At 34.1% G+C, this 17,734-nt stretch overlaps 1 protein-coding gene and 1 pseudogene across 1 annotated transcript in view; one reads left to right on the plus strand and one right to left on the minus strand.

The window, feature by feature from the left end:
- LOC149198671 (uncharacterized) overlaps positions 1 to 11,177 on the minus strand; it is a 153,592-nt gene extending 142,415 nt beyond the window's left edge. The window contains exon 1 of the mRNA XM_089400333.1: positions 10,843 to 11,177. Coding sequence (XP_089256459.1) covers positions 10,843 to 11,177 — 335 coding nt within the window. The remainder of the gene's footprint in view (positions 1 to 10,842) is intronic.
- A 3,027-nt stretch (positions 11,178 to 14,204) lies between these two features.
- On the plus strand, positions 14,205 to 15,497 carry LOC149198673 (nematode resistance protein-like HSPRO2 pseudogene; annotated as a pseudogene).
- The last annotated feature ends 2,237 nt before the right edge of the window (positions 15,498 to 17,734 follow it).

Consider the following 17,734-nt stretch of genomic DNA (forward strand, 5'->3'; position numbering starts at 1 on the left):
ACAGGTTGGCAGAAATGAAGATGAATTTATTAACAGACCACTTGTGTAGTGTTGGGGAGGCGGAGGCCCGCATTACATAAAAAATTGTCCCCACCGCAAGGGAGCAGATCACATCTCTCAAATTCAAAGGTATATACTATGGGAGAAGTGGCTAGGAGCATTCCTAAAATTAACGCAACGTTGGAAGATCATCAGGTAGAATTTCAACCTACTATGGTTGAATTTGAAGGTACTATTTTTTACCAGATCTGTTCTATTTTAATAGATCTCGGTGCCACTTTAAGTTACATTAGTCCTAGGATAGTGGAACAATTTAAATTACAAGTTGTTAAATTTAAAAATCCATGGTTAGTACAGCTAGCCACAAGAGAAAAAGGAAGAGTTTTGTCTAAAGTAAGCAACTTTCCTTTAAAAATATCTAGTCAACCTATTATAGTTGATTTCAATGTGTTACCCCTGGGGTCATACCACATTCTTATAGGCATGGACTGGTTGGAGAAACATTGGTCCCTCATAAATTGTAAGACAAAAATTGTTAACTTCCGAGATGAGGTAGGGGAGAGACATGAAATTCAAGGTGTGTAGAAACCTCTGCAATTAAGGCCTATAACAGCCTCCTAGTTAGCCAAATGCATCAGAAAACGTTGTCAAGTTTATGCCATCCAAGTAGGGTATGCTAACTCAAAAGATAAATCTCTATCCCTTGAGAATATACTTGTGATACAAAATTTTCCAAATGTATTTCCTAAAGAAATACCAGGTCTACGCCCAAAAAGAGACATAGACTTTACCATTGAGTTAATTCTAGGAGCTTCCCTAGTTTCTTGAGCACCTTAACAATTGAGCATACTAGAATTAACAAAATTAAAAATGCAACTCCAGGAGTTTATTGATAAGAAGTATATCTGCCCCGGTGTATCCCCTTAGGGAGCTACAGTATTATTTGTTAAAAAGAAAGGCAGAACCCTGCAGATGTGCATGGATTACCACTATCTAAACAAGCTGGCCATTAAAAATGAATACCCCCTTCCCCGTATAGATGAGTTATTTGACCAGGTGAAGGGTGCAACCTTCTTCTCAAAGATCAATCTCCATTCTGGGTATCATCAGATTAGGATAAAGGAGGAAGATATTGCAAAAACTACATTCAGGATGCGTTATGGTCATTACGACTTTGTGGTTTTACCATTTTGGCTAACTAATGCCCCAGCTACCTTCATGCGTCTCATGAATAGCATATTCCATCAGTTCTTAAATAAATTTGTATTAATCTTCATTAATGACATACTGATCTAGTCTCGAAACATGGAGGAGCATAAGGAGCATCTCCGCATTGTACCACAGGTCCTAAGAGAACATCAACTATAAGCCAAGTACAGTCACTGTGATTTCTTTCAGGAAAAAATCCAATACTTGGGACACATCATCACCAAGGACGAATTGCGGTAGATCCAGAAAAAATAAGAACCATTATGGAGTGGCTGCTGCCAAAGGATGTAGCCGATATAAGATCATTTATTTTCCTAGCTGGTTACTACCAAATATTGGTGGAGGGTTTCTCTAGAGTGGCATATCCTATTACCTCTCTACAAAAGAAAGGAAAAGCTTTCAGGTGGACCCCCAACTGTTAAAGGAGCTTTGATCAACTCAAACATCTTCTTACCACCACACCTATTCTGAGAATTGTTGATCCCAACAAGGAATATGTGGTTTGTACGGATGATAGTAAGGAAGTTGTGGGTGGCATACTAATGCAAGAAGGCAGAGTGATGGCTTATGAATCTAGAAAACTTAAATAATATGAACAAAAGTATTCAGCATACGATTTGGAACTGACAACGATCATTCACGCCTTAAAAATGTGGCGTAATTACCTATTAGGTAATAAATTTTTGTTGATGGCTGACCACCATATTCTGATTAATAATTTCAAACAACCAACTTTAAATGCCAGGCAAGTTCGTTGGGTAGATTTCTTGAGTGAATTTGATTTCAAAATCAAACATTTAAAAGGAAATGATAAGTTGTTGTTAGGACCGGACATGTTAGAAGAGATGGAGGAAATGGTGAAAAATGTAAGAATCAATTTAAAGGTTGTTGAGGACCGTCAATTTTTTTTCCCGATCGGAAGAGGAGCTTCCAGGAATTCTAAGTAGGGTATCATGTCTACATTCAAGTTCGACCCAAGAAAAGCACCCTGCAATGGACCGGGTGTGCTAAATTAGCACCCCGATTTTGCAGACCCTTTCAAATCCTGGCTCAAATCGGACCAATGGCTTACTAACTTTCCTTACCCAGTCACACTCATGTAGACAATATCTTCCATGTCTCTCTACTTAAGAAATATGTTAAATATGATGCTAATGATGTAATCAAATGGCAAGACATTCAGGTAATATATGTATGTGTGTGTGTGTGTGTTTGTGTGTGGTTTTTCTTTAAGGATGTATTAAACAAACTGGTTAAAGACTTAACGTTTTTTGTTGCTATGTTCAAGTTGAATCAGAAGGCGAGTTCTTCGTTGAACCTATGTTTATACTAGATCGAAGAGAAGTAACATTATAGAAACGAGTTATCACCCAGGTTAAAGTGCAGTGGCAGCACTATAGGACTTCTTCTTCAAGCTCACCATTCAATAGGGTTGATTTTACATCCATCTAATATATTTGAATTTTTTGTGACCTTGTAAACATTGGAAACATCCTTATTTCCTCTAATCATGTTGTAGGAGCAAATTATTCCTCAAAATATATTCCCTCAACTTGAGCATAACCCTTGCTTACCAATCTGGCTTTGTTTCTCACAAATTTTCAATTATCATCCAATTTGTTCCTAAAGACCCATTTTGTACCAATGACAGTTTTATCTAATGGTCTTGGAACCAATTCCCAAATCTCATTCTCCTCAATTTGATCAAGTTCCTCATTCATGACTTTACCCAATTCTCATCTTGGCTATCTCAATAAAAAAAATTGTTTTAATCATAGACAACATAGAAATATGTGTTTGACTAGAGGTATTCATTAACTTTCTCCAACTTTGAACACCAAATTCTTTACCTCCAACAATCTTATTTGTAGGATGATGCTTTTGTATGTGCCTTAAGGGAGCTTTTGCATGAGAGAAATCTATTTGTTCTTCTTGCATTTCTACTAATTCTTGAGCCTAATTTACTTCATCTTCACTATTAGCCTAATCAAGTGGACTAGTAAATTTTGGTTGTCGTAGCATTTGTATCAATTTTTTTTGGTAAAATATCCGTAAAATATTCCTTCATCATCCCTAACATCAAACTTTCCCAAATTGTCATCATTATTATTGATTTAGCACTTACTTCCAAAGACTTTGAAGTAGTTTATTATGATTGGTTTTCCATACCAAAGCTCATATGGTGTCTTATCACTCTTTAGCCTAAACTAATCTTTATTCAAAATATGGATTTTTGTAAGAACATATTCATCCCAAAAAGTGTTTGGTATATTTATTTCATCCATCATTGGCCTTTCCAGATGTTGTACTGATTGATTTTTCTTTCAGCCACACCATTTTTATTATGGAGTGTTAGTTATAGTGAATTATCTCTTTATACCATGTTATTCACTAAATTTATTGAACTCATTTGTGGTGAAGTCTACACATATTTTGGATCTTACACACTTTAATTTGCAATCAATTTGGTTTCCAACCATAGCCTTAATGATTTTAAAATTTTCAAGTGCTTTAGAATTCTCCTTTAAATATACAACCCACCTAAGTCTAGTATAATCATTATTAATCATCATGAAATATATCTCACCACTTGGATCCTCCATCCTAGCAGGACAACATAAGTCCGTCTGAACAATTTGAAGTGGCTTGGTAGATGTTTTCTCTTTGGACTTGAAAGGAACTCAATTTTACTTGCCAATTTGACATGATTTACAGCTGGTATTACTTGACTTATAATCTTTTAAAAAATCTCTTACAACTTCCTTTTTGTTGAGCTTCATAATATACTTAAAATTTAAGTGGCCAAGTCTCATGTGCCACTATCAAGCTCTCATCAAGCTTTCCAAGATAGCAGTTTTCATTTTCTTCCTTGAGTGAGTAAAAATTGTTTGAGGACCTCACACCCTTTGATATTACTTTGCTTGTTTTTCTCAAAACCTTTGGAATCAAAGGTAACATCATGCCCTTGAACGCATTTGGATCACAATTAAAAGATTGTTTTTGAGTCCTTCTACAAAGAGAATATTTTGGCTTTACCTCTTCCATTGTCCAAATATATTATTCCCTTTCCCTTGATTCTTGCTAATGCATTATTTCCTAAAAGGTCACTTCCTATTTTTTTTCATTCACTGATAGGAAATTTATTCTATATCTACTAATATTCTTGGAGAAATCACTATCCACATACCAGTGGCTCCCTTGATTTTGGATGTACAATATAATGCCACATTCTTCCTTTTTCTTATCCTTTTGCTTTCTCTAGGTTTTTGGTTCTTCTTGAGTTCGTTTAATATGAGGAGTTATTTTCATGTGAATTTAAAAATTTGTCATTTATATGTGATTTATAGAATTTGTTTCCATTATTTCATAACTAATTTCTTCCGAGATAAGCTCTACAATATACATGTTTATGACCAAAACCCATAAAAGAAAAATAGTAACCATTAAATATATTTTGGTACCTAAGGAAAAATTGCATTTGTGGGTGTAATTTGCTAAATTTTATATGATCTTCTCTCTAAAAGAAATTATTTCTTTGTTGGCTTGTCACTCGTTCTATGTAGCTATTAGAATTGTTGTTGTGATTTATTAATTGTTGATGTTGTTATGGTTTTCTATATTCTACCTTTATTTTTTGTAGCTATTCTTTCAGTTGCTGCATGTGATTATTTCAGTGCATGTTGTAAGCCTTCCCTTATTGTTATTGATTTTATTTGGCTGCATTAGTGACTATGACCACTTCTACATATTTTATTGGGTTTTCTCTTAAATTTTCTTAATGTTTGATTCTTCTTTGTAGCCGAGATCTATTTTGATGACATGAGATCTCTAAATACTTAGAATCTCATCTAGTTTATTGGATCCCTTAAAAAAAATTATGGTTTAGTTGACCCTTGGCTTTTTCTAATTCTTTTATGAGGGAGGTGTTTTCCTTTTCTTACTTTTCACATTCCTTGTTTTTCTCTTTAAACTATTGTAATAATGTATCTTCAACTTTATTTTCTTCTATTAAGTCAATTTTAGAAGAGGAAGTGATGAATCGTCATATTCATCTTTTCCTTTTTCAAGTTTTTCAAACATCTCTTTTTGTTTTTTGTTCTTTTTACCGAGCCTTTGGATTTTTAGTAATGCATTAATCCAATAACCCTCTATGTATACTTGTACCTCTTCTTCATCAAACTCATTTTATTTTTCATCTAAACTTTCCAAAGCCATGAGCATAAATTCCTTCGTTGTTTTCATTGTTTCTTCCTCTTCAGAGCATTGTTTATCTTGATATTCTAAAGAATTGTTATCATCTTGATTATAAGAAATCTTCTTTTTGAACTTCTATTCTTTCTTTTTTCATATATTTATTCCTTTCTTTAAGATCACTTTCACACTATTCTTTCTTGTAAAAACACTTTGATGCATAATGGCCTACTTCACCAGAATTAAAGCATTTGAAGAGTAACTTACTTTTGTACTTTCTGGATCCTCTTTGTTATAGATCCATTTGGGCACATCACTCCCATCATCCAGATCAGTGTTTTAGGGCTCATCAAACCCTAATTTCAGTGGCTACATGCCCTAAACAAGTCAACCTTTTGAATGCCTCCTTCCTAGACAGTTTCATGGCTTGAAGGCATCCTGAAATGACCTCTAGAGGGACCAATGCAGGTAGGCCCGTGCAAGGTTGCGCTGCAAAGCAGTTAAGTCTATGCTAGGGTGCTATGCAGAGCACTTAGGCCCTCTTTGACCTGTAATGGGCGAGTTTGAGTGAAATTCACATAGGTTTTGGGGAATATTCTTATCTTCTGGAGCCTTCTAGAATATTCCCGCACTTATCATCTCTTATGAGCTCGAAAATGGATGAGGAATGAGTTAAGATACCTCCTATCCTCTCATCCCTTCCTCCATGGAACTAATTCTAAGTATGGAAAGTCATTAAGTACCCTCATTGATGACAAAACCTCTTCCATATTCCTATAAATTCAGCACTCATCTAAGTGATCAAGGGGTTGGACTTTGATGAATTGTAAGGAGATAATGTTAATTTGAGAATTGAGACTATTGTAAGTATCATTATGCTGCCAAAATGTCATGCTTATGATGTGATGTGGATGGAACCAAAGCTGGAGGAGTGACTTCGAATCAGGCTTCATGGTTGTAATTCTTCCTGTTATTCAATAAAGTATTTACACCTTTTTCCATATGGTTATCGTGATATGTGATGCTTATATGTGTGAATGTATTTAATTCCATTTACTTCTAATCAATAGATCTTTTGTTTAGATTGGTTCTTTGTCTTCTTTTGATGTTTACAAGTACTTCTCAAGCGTGTTAGGTACAGGAAGGAGCGACAAAACTGATACAAAGGAGACAAGAGGAAAACGAAAGTACAAGTAGGTCCTCTCATTCTCTTTGCCTTATTTATTGTTTATAGAAAAAGGTTAGAGTACTTTAAACTGTTGTTATAGATATGGCTACTTATCTAGGGTATTAATATTTATCCGTGGATACCAAATTCTTCATAACACTCTTTTCAATTTTTTGATAAAAATTACCTCATCTTCATTATATCCACAATTATAGTCTTATGGTACTTCCTTGTTCCTCCTATCAGCATTGAACACAAACTCCCTTGATGTAGATCTATGTTTTGAAGTTTGTGTTTTACAGACTATCAATGTTCCATGTAGTTGATACAACATCAATGTGTTAATATATTTCACTTCTTCAATAGTTGATACTTTCACAATATTTCTTACTGGGAGAGATATCAACACCTTTTGGACTATACATGAGTCTTTCATAATTTCATCAAGTACTCTCACAACGTTCACTATTTCTTCCACTTGAATAAATTTTTTGGATACATCCTTATCTTCCTTCATTTTTAATCCTTCAAATTGCATCCTATATCCTTAGAGTTTGTATTTCATTACTCTATTGCCAACTTCATAAAAAATAATCATCTTATCCCATATATATTTTGGCAGTTTTGCAGTGCATAATCATATTACTCGAGATTTTGATTCATAATAGCTTGTTGATATAATTCCACAGGTTTACAGTAGCGTTTGAATATATCGTATTAAGCTCTGTATTCAAAAAATGTCCAGATCTTTCTTGGTTTCCTTTTGGAAAAGTCTATGATTTTAATATGGCAAAGGATGGATTGATCTTTAGTCTAGGTAATAGTAAAACACGTCATAACATTCCATGTCGAGTCTGGCAATAGTTCAGAATTCAGAATTCCTTGATTTCGTATATACAATTTCTCTTTTTTGCATAGAGTTTGAATGCTAAAGCTTTAATCATGTGTAAGGTAACTAGTCTGCATGGAATCCCTCAGGGGTGTTGGATAGTTTCATAATACCTGTGCTATCTTACTTAGATCCAGAATCTACTGGAAAATCTGTAAACAACTAAGGTTTGCGACCTAGATACCTATTTTATTGTAATTAGCTAATCAGAGAAATTTTGGTGTTTACCTGTTTTTTGTTTTATACAAAAAAAATTACTAAACCCTGTAAGGGTTCTTTCTGTTTTAAGGAAGATAATTTACTTCCTTTGGGTAATTTATTTTATGAGTCTTTCAAACTTAGAAATTTCTATGGAATGAAATCTTTTGTAAATTCTTTCAACTGAACTTATCTGTTTATAATACATAATCATGCTTTTCTTTCATGGATTTATATTTGTTGTCTTCCTTGATATTTACCGCGATGAGTAGTGAAGGCATTTTTCTATTTCTTGTTCATGTAATTACTATTCAGATAGCTTTGAAAAGAATTCTTTACTTTTATTAGAAGATACCTTAGTGATATGATTTCGTTGATATTTACTATGATTTTCATTCTAAGTAGTGAAGGTGTTTTTCTATTTCTTGTTTATGTAATTACTATTCATATAGCTTTGACAATAATTCTTTACTTCTATTAAAAGATACCTTACTGATATGATTTCTAGGATCAACTGACCAAAAAATTAACTCATTTAATAACTCTAAATCAATTAACAACTCAGAATAAGACTTATTAATCTACGCAATTTTAAGCAATTAACTCATTTGATAACTCTAAATCAATTAACAACTCAGAATAAGGGTTATTAATTTACGCAATTTTAATCTTTAATCAGAGAATATCACTTATATGATTTTGTAGCTCCCAACATATTTTAACTTATCTCAGTTTATTGCTTACCTACCATAAGATTTACTATGCCAGTAAATCTCCCCCGTGCTATCCCTGAACTAGGGAATATCCGTGAACTAGGGAATTCTTTCTCTTCTTCGAGACTAAGTGTATATCCAGCCTGCACTTGTTTTACTCTCTACCGTGAGATTAACTATGCCAGTAAATGAGACTAAGTGTATATCCAACTATATGGTCTTAACCAAACATACATAGCTAACATCACTGTCTGACCTCAACACTTCCTCTTATTGATCTTAGATACCCCTATCCTCTTCATCTATTTGCTTTCAAATACTTTTCAAGATTCAGTTTTCTTTCTTGGAACAGGTAACTGCTTCTTTTAACCAATTAATCAAAAGAAACATCATTTAACCAATTAATCAAAAGAAACATCATTTACTAATAACTGCAAAATTCCTTCTCATAACTTAATTTAAGAACAATTTATAATTTAAAAAAAAGTAATAGTTTGTTTGGTTGCAGTAAAAAACAAATATTTATATTAATGGGGGATGTTACAGGTAGTTTCTTGATTTTCCCTCCATCTAAGTTCAACTACTTTAACAGAATTCACTTTAGTAAAAAAATTCCAATGTCTTTTGAACCAAAAGTGTATTCGTGACCAAAAGGTAGTTTCTTGATTTTCCCTCCATCAAAGTTCAACCACTTTAACAAAATTGACTTTAGTAAAAAAAATAATTCCAATATCTTTTAAACAAAAAGTGTATTCCTGACCAAAAAGTAGTTTTTTTATTTTCCCTCCATCGAAGTTCAGCCACTTTAACATAATTCACTTTAGTAAAAAGTATTCAATAAAATTTTATTCACGATAACCTAAATATATACTAAATATATAGGTAACATTAAATACTTTGTTGGATAGTCTTAAATGTCGATTAATAATATGAATGCACAATAAAATTTAAATCCAAAAATACAGAATTGTTCTTACAAAATATTTAATAATAAGTAAAAGATAAAATAATAATAATCAAGGTATATTTATAAATATATTTTAAAATAAGTTTTTTATAATTTTAATTTACTTTTCATTAATTATGAAATAAGTGGTAGAGATTTTATTATGAAATATATTGAAATATTCATAATAGTAAATATAGAAATTAACTTAATTTAAAAAATAATCATATTAACATTTCTTACATTATTTAATATAATATTGATAAATCATAATAATTATCTATAGTATTATCACATAAACTATTTACCTATTAAAAATTTACTTAATTAAAAAATTATATATAATTTTGATAATAATTTATTTATTTTTTATGATATTTTTTAAATTAGGCAATAATAACATGTATAGTAAAATAAAAATTTTAATACTTATCATGCTAACAGTAAGCAAGTGCACTAGTAACAATAACATATTTATATTCAACCATCAAAATATCAATAAAAAATATTTCCCTTCAATATAACCATTTTTTTTTTAAGCTTGACCGTGTTCATTTTAGTAAAAAAAAATTAGCTTGACCGTGTGCATTTTAATTAAAAAAATAGCTTGACCGTGTGCATTTTAGTAAAAAGAAAATTATAAAAATCATAGTCATTCATATTATGCATCGCATCAAATAAACATAAAGTTAACATAGATACTATAGTTACAAACATAAAGTTAACATAGAGACTATAGTTATAGCCAGGTCAAATTAACATTAACCTATCAAAACAAAATTTTTGAAGTATCTTTTACAAATAGTTGTTACAGTTTCAAGTACACACGGATCGAACCATAGGGATAAAATGACAATGTCAGGACTTGGAAGAGATGCAAGTTCTTGCAGCTTTCTTCATTCTTGGACCGTATTATTCTGTCTTCCGTGCCAAGAATTTCTCAACAGATAGTCTGAGTGAGAACAATGTATTTACTTACAGGTCGAGATAGCAAACTCGATTTCTCTAACCGTAAACAGATACAACTCTTACACTCTATGGCTCTAACTCTTATTATACACATATCACTACATAATGAAATGCTCAAAATATAGCTACTATAATGAAACGCTCAAAATATAGCTACATGTATTAATTGGAATCCAGTGCGCAACCAGCTGCTCCCATGGAATAAATAACCAGTTACCCCCTCTTCCATCACAGTAGGAGAATATAAAGTTGCTGCCGTAAGCTCAATTCATTGAGGCCGTCGCTGAGATTATAGTTCTAAAGACGCTGCAATCTGCCCTGCATTAACGCGAACTCAAAAAGAGCGTGTGTTGCAAATTATTGTAGTCCCGCTGGTGTGGAGGAGTCCTCTGAAGTAACAATAGTATCACGCAACTGTGGTGCAGAGAAGTGTTAAATGTCTGGAGAGCGGAACACACAGCATCAGTGGAAGGTAGCTCGATGCCATGGAGTTTTGGCATTTGCAACAGGCGTAGTCTGTCGTGCGCCATGAGCTCATTTCAAGATTGTCCTAACCCACCATTCTGTTGTGAAATTCTTGGCATGGAAGAAGCATTTGAATTTTTGGGCACCCACCCGTCTGTTGTGAAATTCTTGGCACGGAAGACGCATTTGAATTTTTGGGCACGGAGATAGCATTGAAGGCTTATCTGCGAAGAAATCTTCGGAGCTGTACAATTGCCAAAATAAATGGGCTTGTCCGTTCTTCGACGTTGCTGAAATATCCAGCGGTCGCTTCAGTATTTTTCGGTGGAGGCTGGAGTCATTTCCCGGTCGGAGGGCTGGCGTCCCGTTACATGCCCATGCATGTATGGTGAAGTTGCTAGGCAATCGCTGGCCGACTTGAGGTCCCATCATAGTACTCTTAAACTGCATTCATGACCCAATAGCATAGGGTTTATTAGGATTTATTTATTGCCGTTACTCAAGGCAATTCCTATTTCCACCCCCATAGCAAAGTTAATGCTATGGGGGTACCTGTGTCAGAGCCCGGCGACAGCAATCGACGGCATCGATCATACCCCTCCGACCTGCCCGCAAAAAGCCCTCCGACCTGCCCGCAAAAAGCCCTGTATTGATGAAGTAAATCTGCCGAAGTATGGATCCGCCGCCGGTGCAGTTCCCAGGACATCCCTCACATCGTATTGATGGCATCAGGATTAATGCCGGAGGGGAGAGCTCACCAACCTCCTCCGGCCTTCAAAGTCCCGGGAGATTATCTGCAGTTCAATTCCCCAATTCGGAACAGCGCAGACCTGGAGCACCTTCGGCAATTCGGAACAGCGCAGACCTGGAGCACCTGGCCACTAGTTATCGAGAGCAGCGGTCTGCAAGGTTAGTGCTGCTGTTCCTTGATCAGGCCTTTTGATTCGCCTCACTTATCCTGGTTTGGATCCGGTCGCTTTAAAGTTTCTACTACAGTTTTCCTGGTTTCGGTCGCTTTAATTTGTACTGATATTGAATGACAGCACTCGTATGTGAGCATAAAGGCTTTTCCTAATCTCTAACACAAGCAGAAACATATACTCTTAGCAAGAATTGAAAATACATGTTCACTATATATCAACAATTTAGCAGGCAGAATTCTAAAATATTTAAATACCACCAAATACAAGGAAAAGATAACGCAGCATATCCAAAGCAATCAACTGAACGAGAATAGTAATACAAAGCAATATCAAGAACAGTAAACTGAACAAGCAGTAAAACTCATAGGCGTCACATGTTCGTTTTTACCCTTCTGAAAGCTCAACAAGCTGTGGGTACAATTGGTTCTCTTTCAGGTTCAAAATTGATGCTGAAATTGTAATTACATCCTCACGTTCTTGCAGTATATAACATTGCAGCATCTCTATATCTCTTCTCATTTTGTTAATCTTTGTTTCTTCATAACCTTTTGATTGCTGACTGCGCAACAGTCGCATTTTCTTCTGTAACGTTATCTTTGCAGATTCTCTGTTCTGTGAAGCCATAAAAATAACTGGTAAAAATTAACCACCGTTACATACAATCAGACAAGCCATGCCTATCAAAGCAAAAAATGAAGAATTATGCTGGTGTCCTTAAACAAATCTTTAAGAGCTATAACTAATTTAGATAGAAAAATTGTCTTAATATCTTCTCTATTTGATTTTAAAAGGTTCTGAATATTCTCAGGATCTTGCATCAGAACAGTGTAATTTCTCTGGATTCAGCTTCTTAATTTATTCCACAGCAAAGATTTGCTAAAAAATGGCTTTGCACTGTTGGCCATTGCAAACCTAACAGATGATTTCATTCGCTATGTATGAGTAAAGTGGGCAACAATATTTAAGTACAAAAACAGCCGTTCAATATATGGGATCAAGAAAATAAGGAAAAAGAGGTCAAGTTGAAAGACAAATACCCTGACTTTCTCATAGAGCTTCTTCTCCCAAGCACAAAGTCTCTCCAAGGTCGCGCAATGGCTTCCCTGTGAGTAAGGTTCACCAGTGTTGAGCAATCCAACAGTATCTTTGCAGACAAGAGGTGATTTCAAAGACCAACTCCAGGACAAGGCACTGAAAACTTTAGCAGAACGGTAACTATTCTCTGTAGCACATATCAGTAAATTGACTCAGCCCCATTGAAATAGTTTAGCTCAAAGCAAACAAGCATATTCTAGATTCAAGATCAGAAAAGAATTTAAAGTCATAAGACATGTACATATAGATGCATGCATCGTGGAAGTTTTGAAGTGATCTCATATTTGTGTTCAGAGGAAAAATGTGAGCTATGATTTGGACTAGTATTAGTATGCAAGAAGAAGCTGATTTGAACGGTAGTATGCAAGAAGAAGCTGATTTGAACGGTAGAGAGCTATAATGATCATACATACTAATAAAACTGAACCCAACGAGATGCAAACAATAGCTGGTGTTGAGACGGAAGCTGTCCATTTTCAAAATCAACTCAATACTCTTAAAAATATAATTTCACAGGAAATTTAATCACAAAACAGAACTAATCCATGGAATCTAAAATTTATTTCTGTTTTCACCTTTCGATTGTCTGGAGTATATCCCACAAAGTGATCCAATCCAATTGCCACAAAGATCTAAACATGTTATTATTATAGTGAATTTTGGATTTGGGTAAAAATCTCAAAAATTTTATTTTTGTAAATACAGTGTTTGAATACTTGCTCGTCAACTCTCAACTAGTTTTCTTGGAAAAGCCATTGAAGGAATTTGGCATACCGGTGTGGTAGTTTATGGGAAGGTGTATTACTTTGGGGGTGGTATTCAACACAGCCCTACAGGGCAAACTCCTTATGGAAAACCGTGGAAAGTGGTTGAGTTGGGTGTCACTCACGTCCCGATGGAAATGTTTGAAGAATTCCTGGAAGAAATAAGCCCTCGCTATACAGCTGAAACATATAGTTTGTTGCACCATAACTGTAACAACTTCAGCAATGAGGTTGCACAGTTTTTGGTTGGCTGCAACACCCCAGATATCTAAACATGTTATTATTAAGGAATTTACTATTATAATTATTAATTTATAATTTTATATTTATTTATTTATTTAATAAATTAACAAATATATTTTTATTATTGATATATTTATTTAAAAATTAAATAATTTACTATTTTATTTATATATCTATATATTTAGTTATCTCCACCTAATATAACTAAACTTATATGTTTATATATGATTTTATATTTATTTACCTCACTAATAATACCATTTATATAAATTAAGTAAATAATTTACCTTTGTATGATGTAATCCAGTTTTCAAAATTTTAGTGTTTATTCTATTATTATGTTGTTCTTTTTAGATTATGGTATATGGAGAGCATTAGTGTCTTTACTCTCCTCGTTATGTTTGCAGGGAAAAAATATGTCCTGTAAAAAAATGGCATCCTATTTTGCCTTTGTTGAAGAATCCATAGAGCCCTCCCCCATGGAGTGTGCGGGTTACGAGCAGTATGTGCATCTCCCCGAGCTCAGTGCCATGTGGAAATTCAAGGAATGGCCTGGTTGGTCTAGAGAGGGGTTGGTAAAGGCTGCCTTACAGTCATTGGAGATTACTTTTCAGTTTGTTTCGTCTGTCCTCTGTGACACAAGGACTTACATTGACAAAGAGGAATGGAAGAGAAGGCTTGAATCCTTAATTAGTTCCGAGATTGAGTTGATTTCAATGATTTGTGAAAATGACAAGCAGGTTCCCACTCTTCAGTTGTCAGTAAGTAGTGGTGTTCTCTCATGGAAAGTTTTCCATGAGGTATGGCAGAGACCTGGTGCTTTACCTGTGGTTAGCAGAACAAGTGAAGAGAGCTTACTTCCTCGTTTGGGTACATGGAAAAGCGCTGAAGCTATGGTTTCTAGAATATGGCTTGCCATTGAAGGCCATATGCAGAGGACTCCCTTCACTTTAGGTCTGGGGGAACCAAATATGTCAGGTAAGCCTCTTCTTGAATATGATAGAATCTGCAAGCCAAGATATTTGCACTCTTTAAAACAACATAAACAGTGCCATAATCTAGAAGATGCCAAACTTTGCAATGTCCTCCAGATCTTTGAGGCGTGGGTATTTGTAGGCCAAGAATTGTTGCAGAGAGTATATGAAAGAATAGACTCTGGGGATTTCGTAGGAGCATCCACAGACTGTTGGATGGTTGAAAGGATGTGGAACATGCTCACAGAAATTGTGCATTTGCTTCTAGTGATGGACCCAGATGATTTCCTTTGCCTTAAACACCAGTTGGCAATTAGCAGCACTAGTACGCTTGCAGGTGCATATTGCCTTCGGTCTGCCCCCCTTAGAGACCTTACAAATGCATGCAAGGAACTAAGGCATCTGGTGCCCAAAGTCATCGGTGTTGAGGCTGATCCAAAGGGTGGACCAAGACTCCAGGAGGCACTTATGCATTTGTTTCATTCACATGGACTGCGCTCACATAACACTTCAGGTGCTTACAATGTTGCAACAATACATGTTCTGTTGGCCTTCCAGGCAATAGAAGCCGCGGTGAAAAGGTTTTTCTTCTCGTATCAGCAGCTGGTAGTAACAACCATGGGTAGCACTGAAATGAAGGGTCCATCATATCTAGGTGCTTGTGATGCCCTACGTCATATATATTTTGAACCACCTTATTTCCCCAGTGTGGACAGTGCAAAGACATTTTTGGGTTACTATTGGCACTAAAAGTTACAACTATGGTGGATGGTACACTGGAAGATCTACAGACAAATCAAGTGAAATGTACAAGAGAAAGAATAGTGCCTTCAGTTTTTCAATGTATTACCCCAAATACATACATACACTTTTTACATTGACAGTTTTGAGTACTATACATAGAATTATATTGGATATAGGATTAGACTCATTTTTGTTCATCCCCATCAGTAGGACCAATCAATAGAACAGTGGTAGAAATTTGGGATATTTTTTTTTTCCCTCTCCAACGTGGATATGATACTAAGGATTCATAGTGTGCAATTCCTCCTTCGTTAAATAGTGTAAAAGATTGTCCAAAATTAAAAAGGTAATTATTATCCGTATTAAATTTTACGAGTTGTTCCTTTTTTTAATTTTTTAATTCTTTACCTAAATTTTATGATGAGTTTAATGATATTTATATAATTCATTATAAATTTAAACATGAAATGTAGTTTAATGCTGTTATTTTTATACATTTTTTTAAGATTTTTTTATTCAGTGTGTGAAACTGAGATAATTATAATTATAATTTGTTAAGTTTATTTAATGGAATGCATCATAGTTTTTTTGATGCAATATTTTTTTTTTTTTTTTTATCAGTTTTTTTGTTTTTTAAGATTTTTTAATTCACTGTGTGAAATTGAGATAATTATAATTTTACATTATTGAATTTATTTAATGGAATGTATCATAAAAAATTTAATGTATTAAATCTATATTAGCTCCAAATAAACTCTTTTTATTATAGATCACATGTAGTGTTGAATTCTTCAATTTAGTACTTTTTCTTTCTACCTAGTTCTTTTCCCATACCAATTTACCAAACTTCTACCTAACGGAATTCTTTAGGGCCTTGCTATTTGTGACACTTAGATTAAAGTAAATATTCAGTTTTTGCATTTATATATAGTTTTATTTCATCCATATTTTGATTCTGTTCCATAGATTCCGCCTATCCGTATCCATTATTAGTATTTCAGATCCATTATCAGTATTTTTAAATACATTTCTTCTCAAACGTTGTTGCAGGCATCCATTACCATTTGGAGGCTCTCAATTTTTTATTTAAACGATGAAATAATTTCATTAAATTCATTTACTTTCATAGCGTCGCTACAGTCATCCGTGATCCATGACAGGATTTCAGCTTTTAAAATATCCGTGATCCATGACCGGATTTCAAATAAAGTCATTTTCTTGAAATGGATAAACAAAGGCCAATGAGTAAATTGTGTTGAGGTCCGGGATTCATTTTCTGTCGAAGATCTAAAATATTGAGAACCGACTTTAAACCTGTTGGGCTATAACAAAAACGTGAAAACTAGCACATGACACCCACTAACATCTCATTATATTTTATGTCTACGTTTCACATGGTGCAATGTCTTGTTTCTTAATTATAGGTTTTAAAAGTAAAATTGACTGAACTAAAGTCAGAATGCAGAGGTGACAGTTTGTTAAAAAAAATTATGTTGTAGAATATTTTGTCTAGCCGGGAGAGTCAATAGGACTGGGTTGATGTGGTCGATGGTACAGCACAAGATTGTTATATTTGGTGTTACTTGACAGAAACCTAGTTTGAGCAAAGTTTGTACGTTGTTAAAGTGTGATAACCATTATGATAGAGTTATAAATGGCCATGCTTGTTTGGTAGAGTGTATACAATCCTAATTTCGTTTGGCCTAGTTTGGTTGGTGTTGTAGTAGTTAAAGCATGTTAGAGATAATCTTATCTAAGAAATTGTTTGATGTTGTAATAACTAAGGCCTGACATGACAAGGATAGATGTAGTTTTTGCTTGGAAAAATATTTGAATAGTGAAGTCAATGTTATTATGTTGTTTAAGACCGTATGTTTTTTATGCAAATGAATATCAATATTTATATATTGTTAAAGATGACAGGGATTTTGTGATAAGAATGATTACATAATGTCTTAGGGTTTTGAAAATGTTGAAGTTAAAGTTGTTATTGGAGATCTTTGTCCAAGGCTTGCTTTGTAGATATATGCTATGATGATTGATGTTGATGGGTTATGTTGATGATAATAATTATGTTGCTAAGTATGATATCTATATAGTTTCTTGCTTGGATTTTTACTACTGCTACAAGATTGTCGAGTTTCTCTACTGCAACATTCATAAATAAATTAGGGTATTTTATTTAAGTTGTTGTTGACTAATTTGAGGGTTATAATTAGTTTGACAGGGTTTCTTGAGGATGT

This window comes from Pinus tabuliformis, chromosome 2_1 (assembly GCF_031772625.1).
Source record: "Pinus tabuliformis cultivar Carrire ecotype Pingquan chromosome 2_1, CPIR1, whole genome shotgun sequence".
NCBI classification, from domain to species: domain Eukaryota; kingdom Viridiplantae; phylum Streptophyta; class Pinopsida; order Pinales; family Pinaceae; genus Pinus; species Pinus tabuliformis.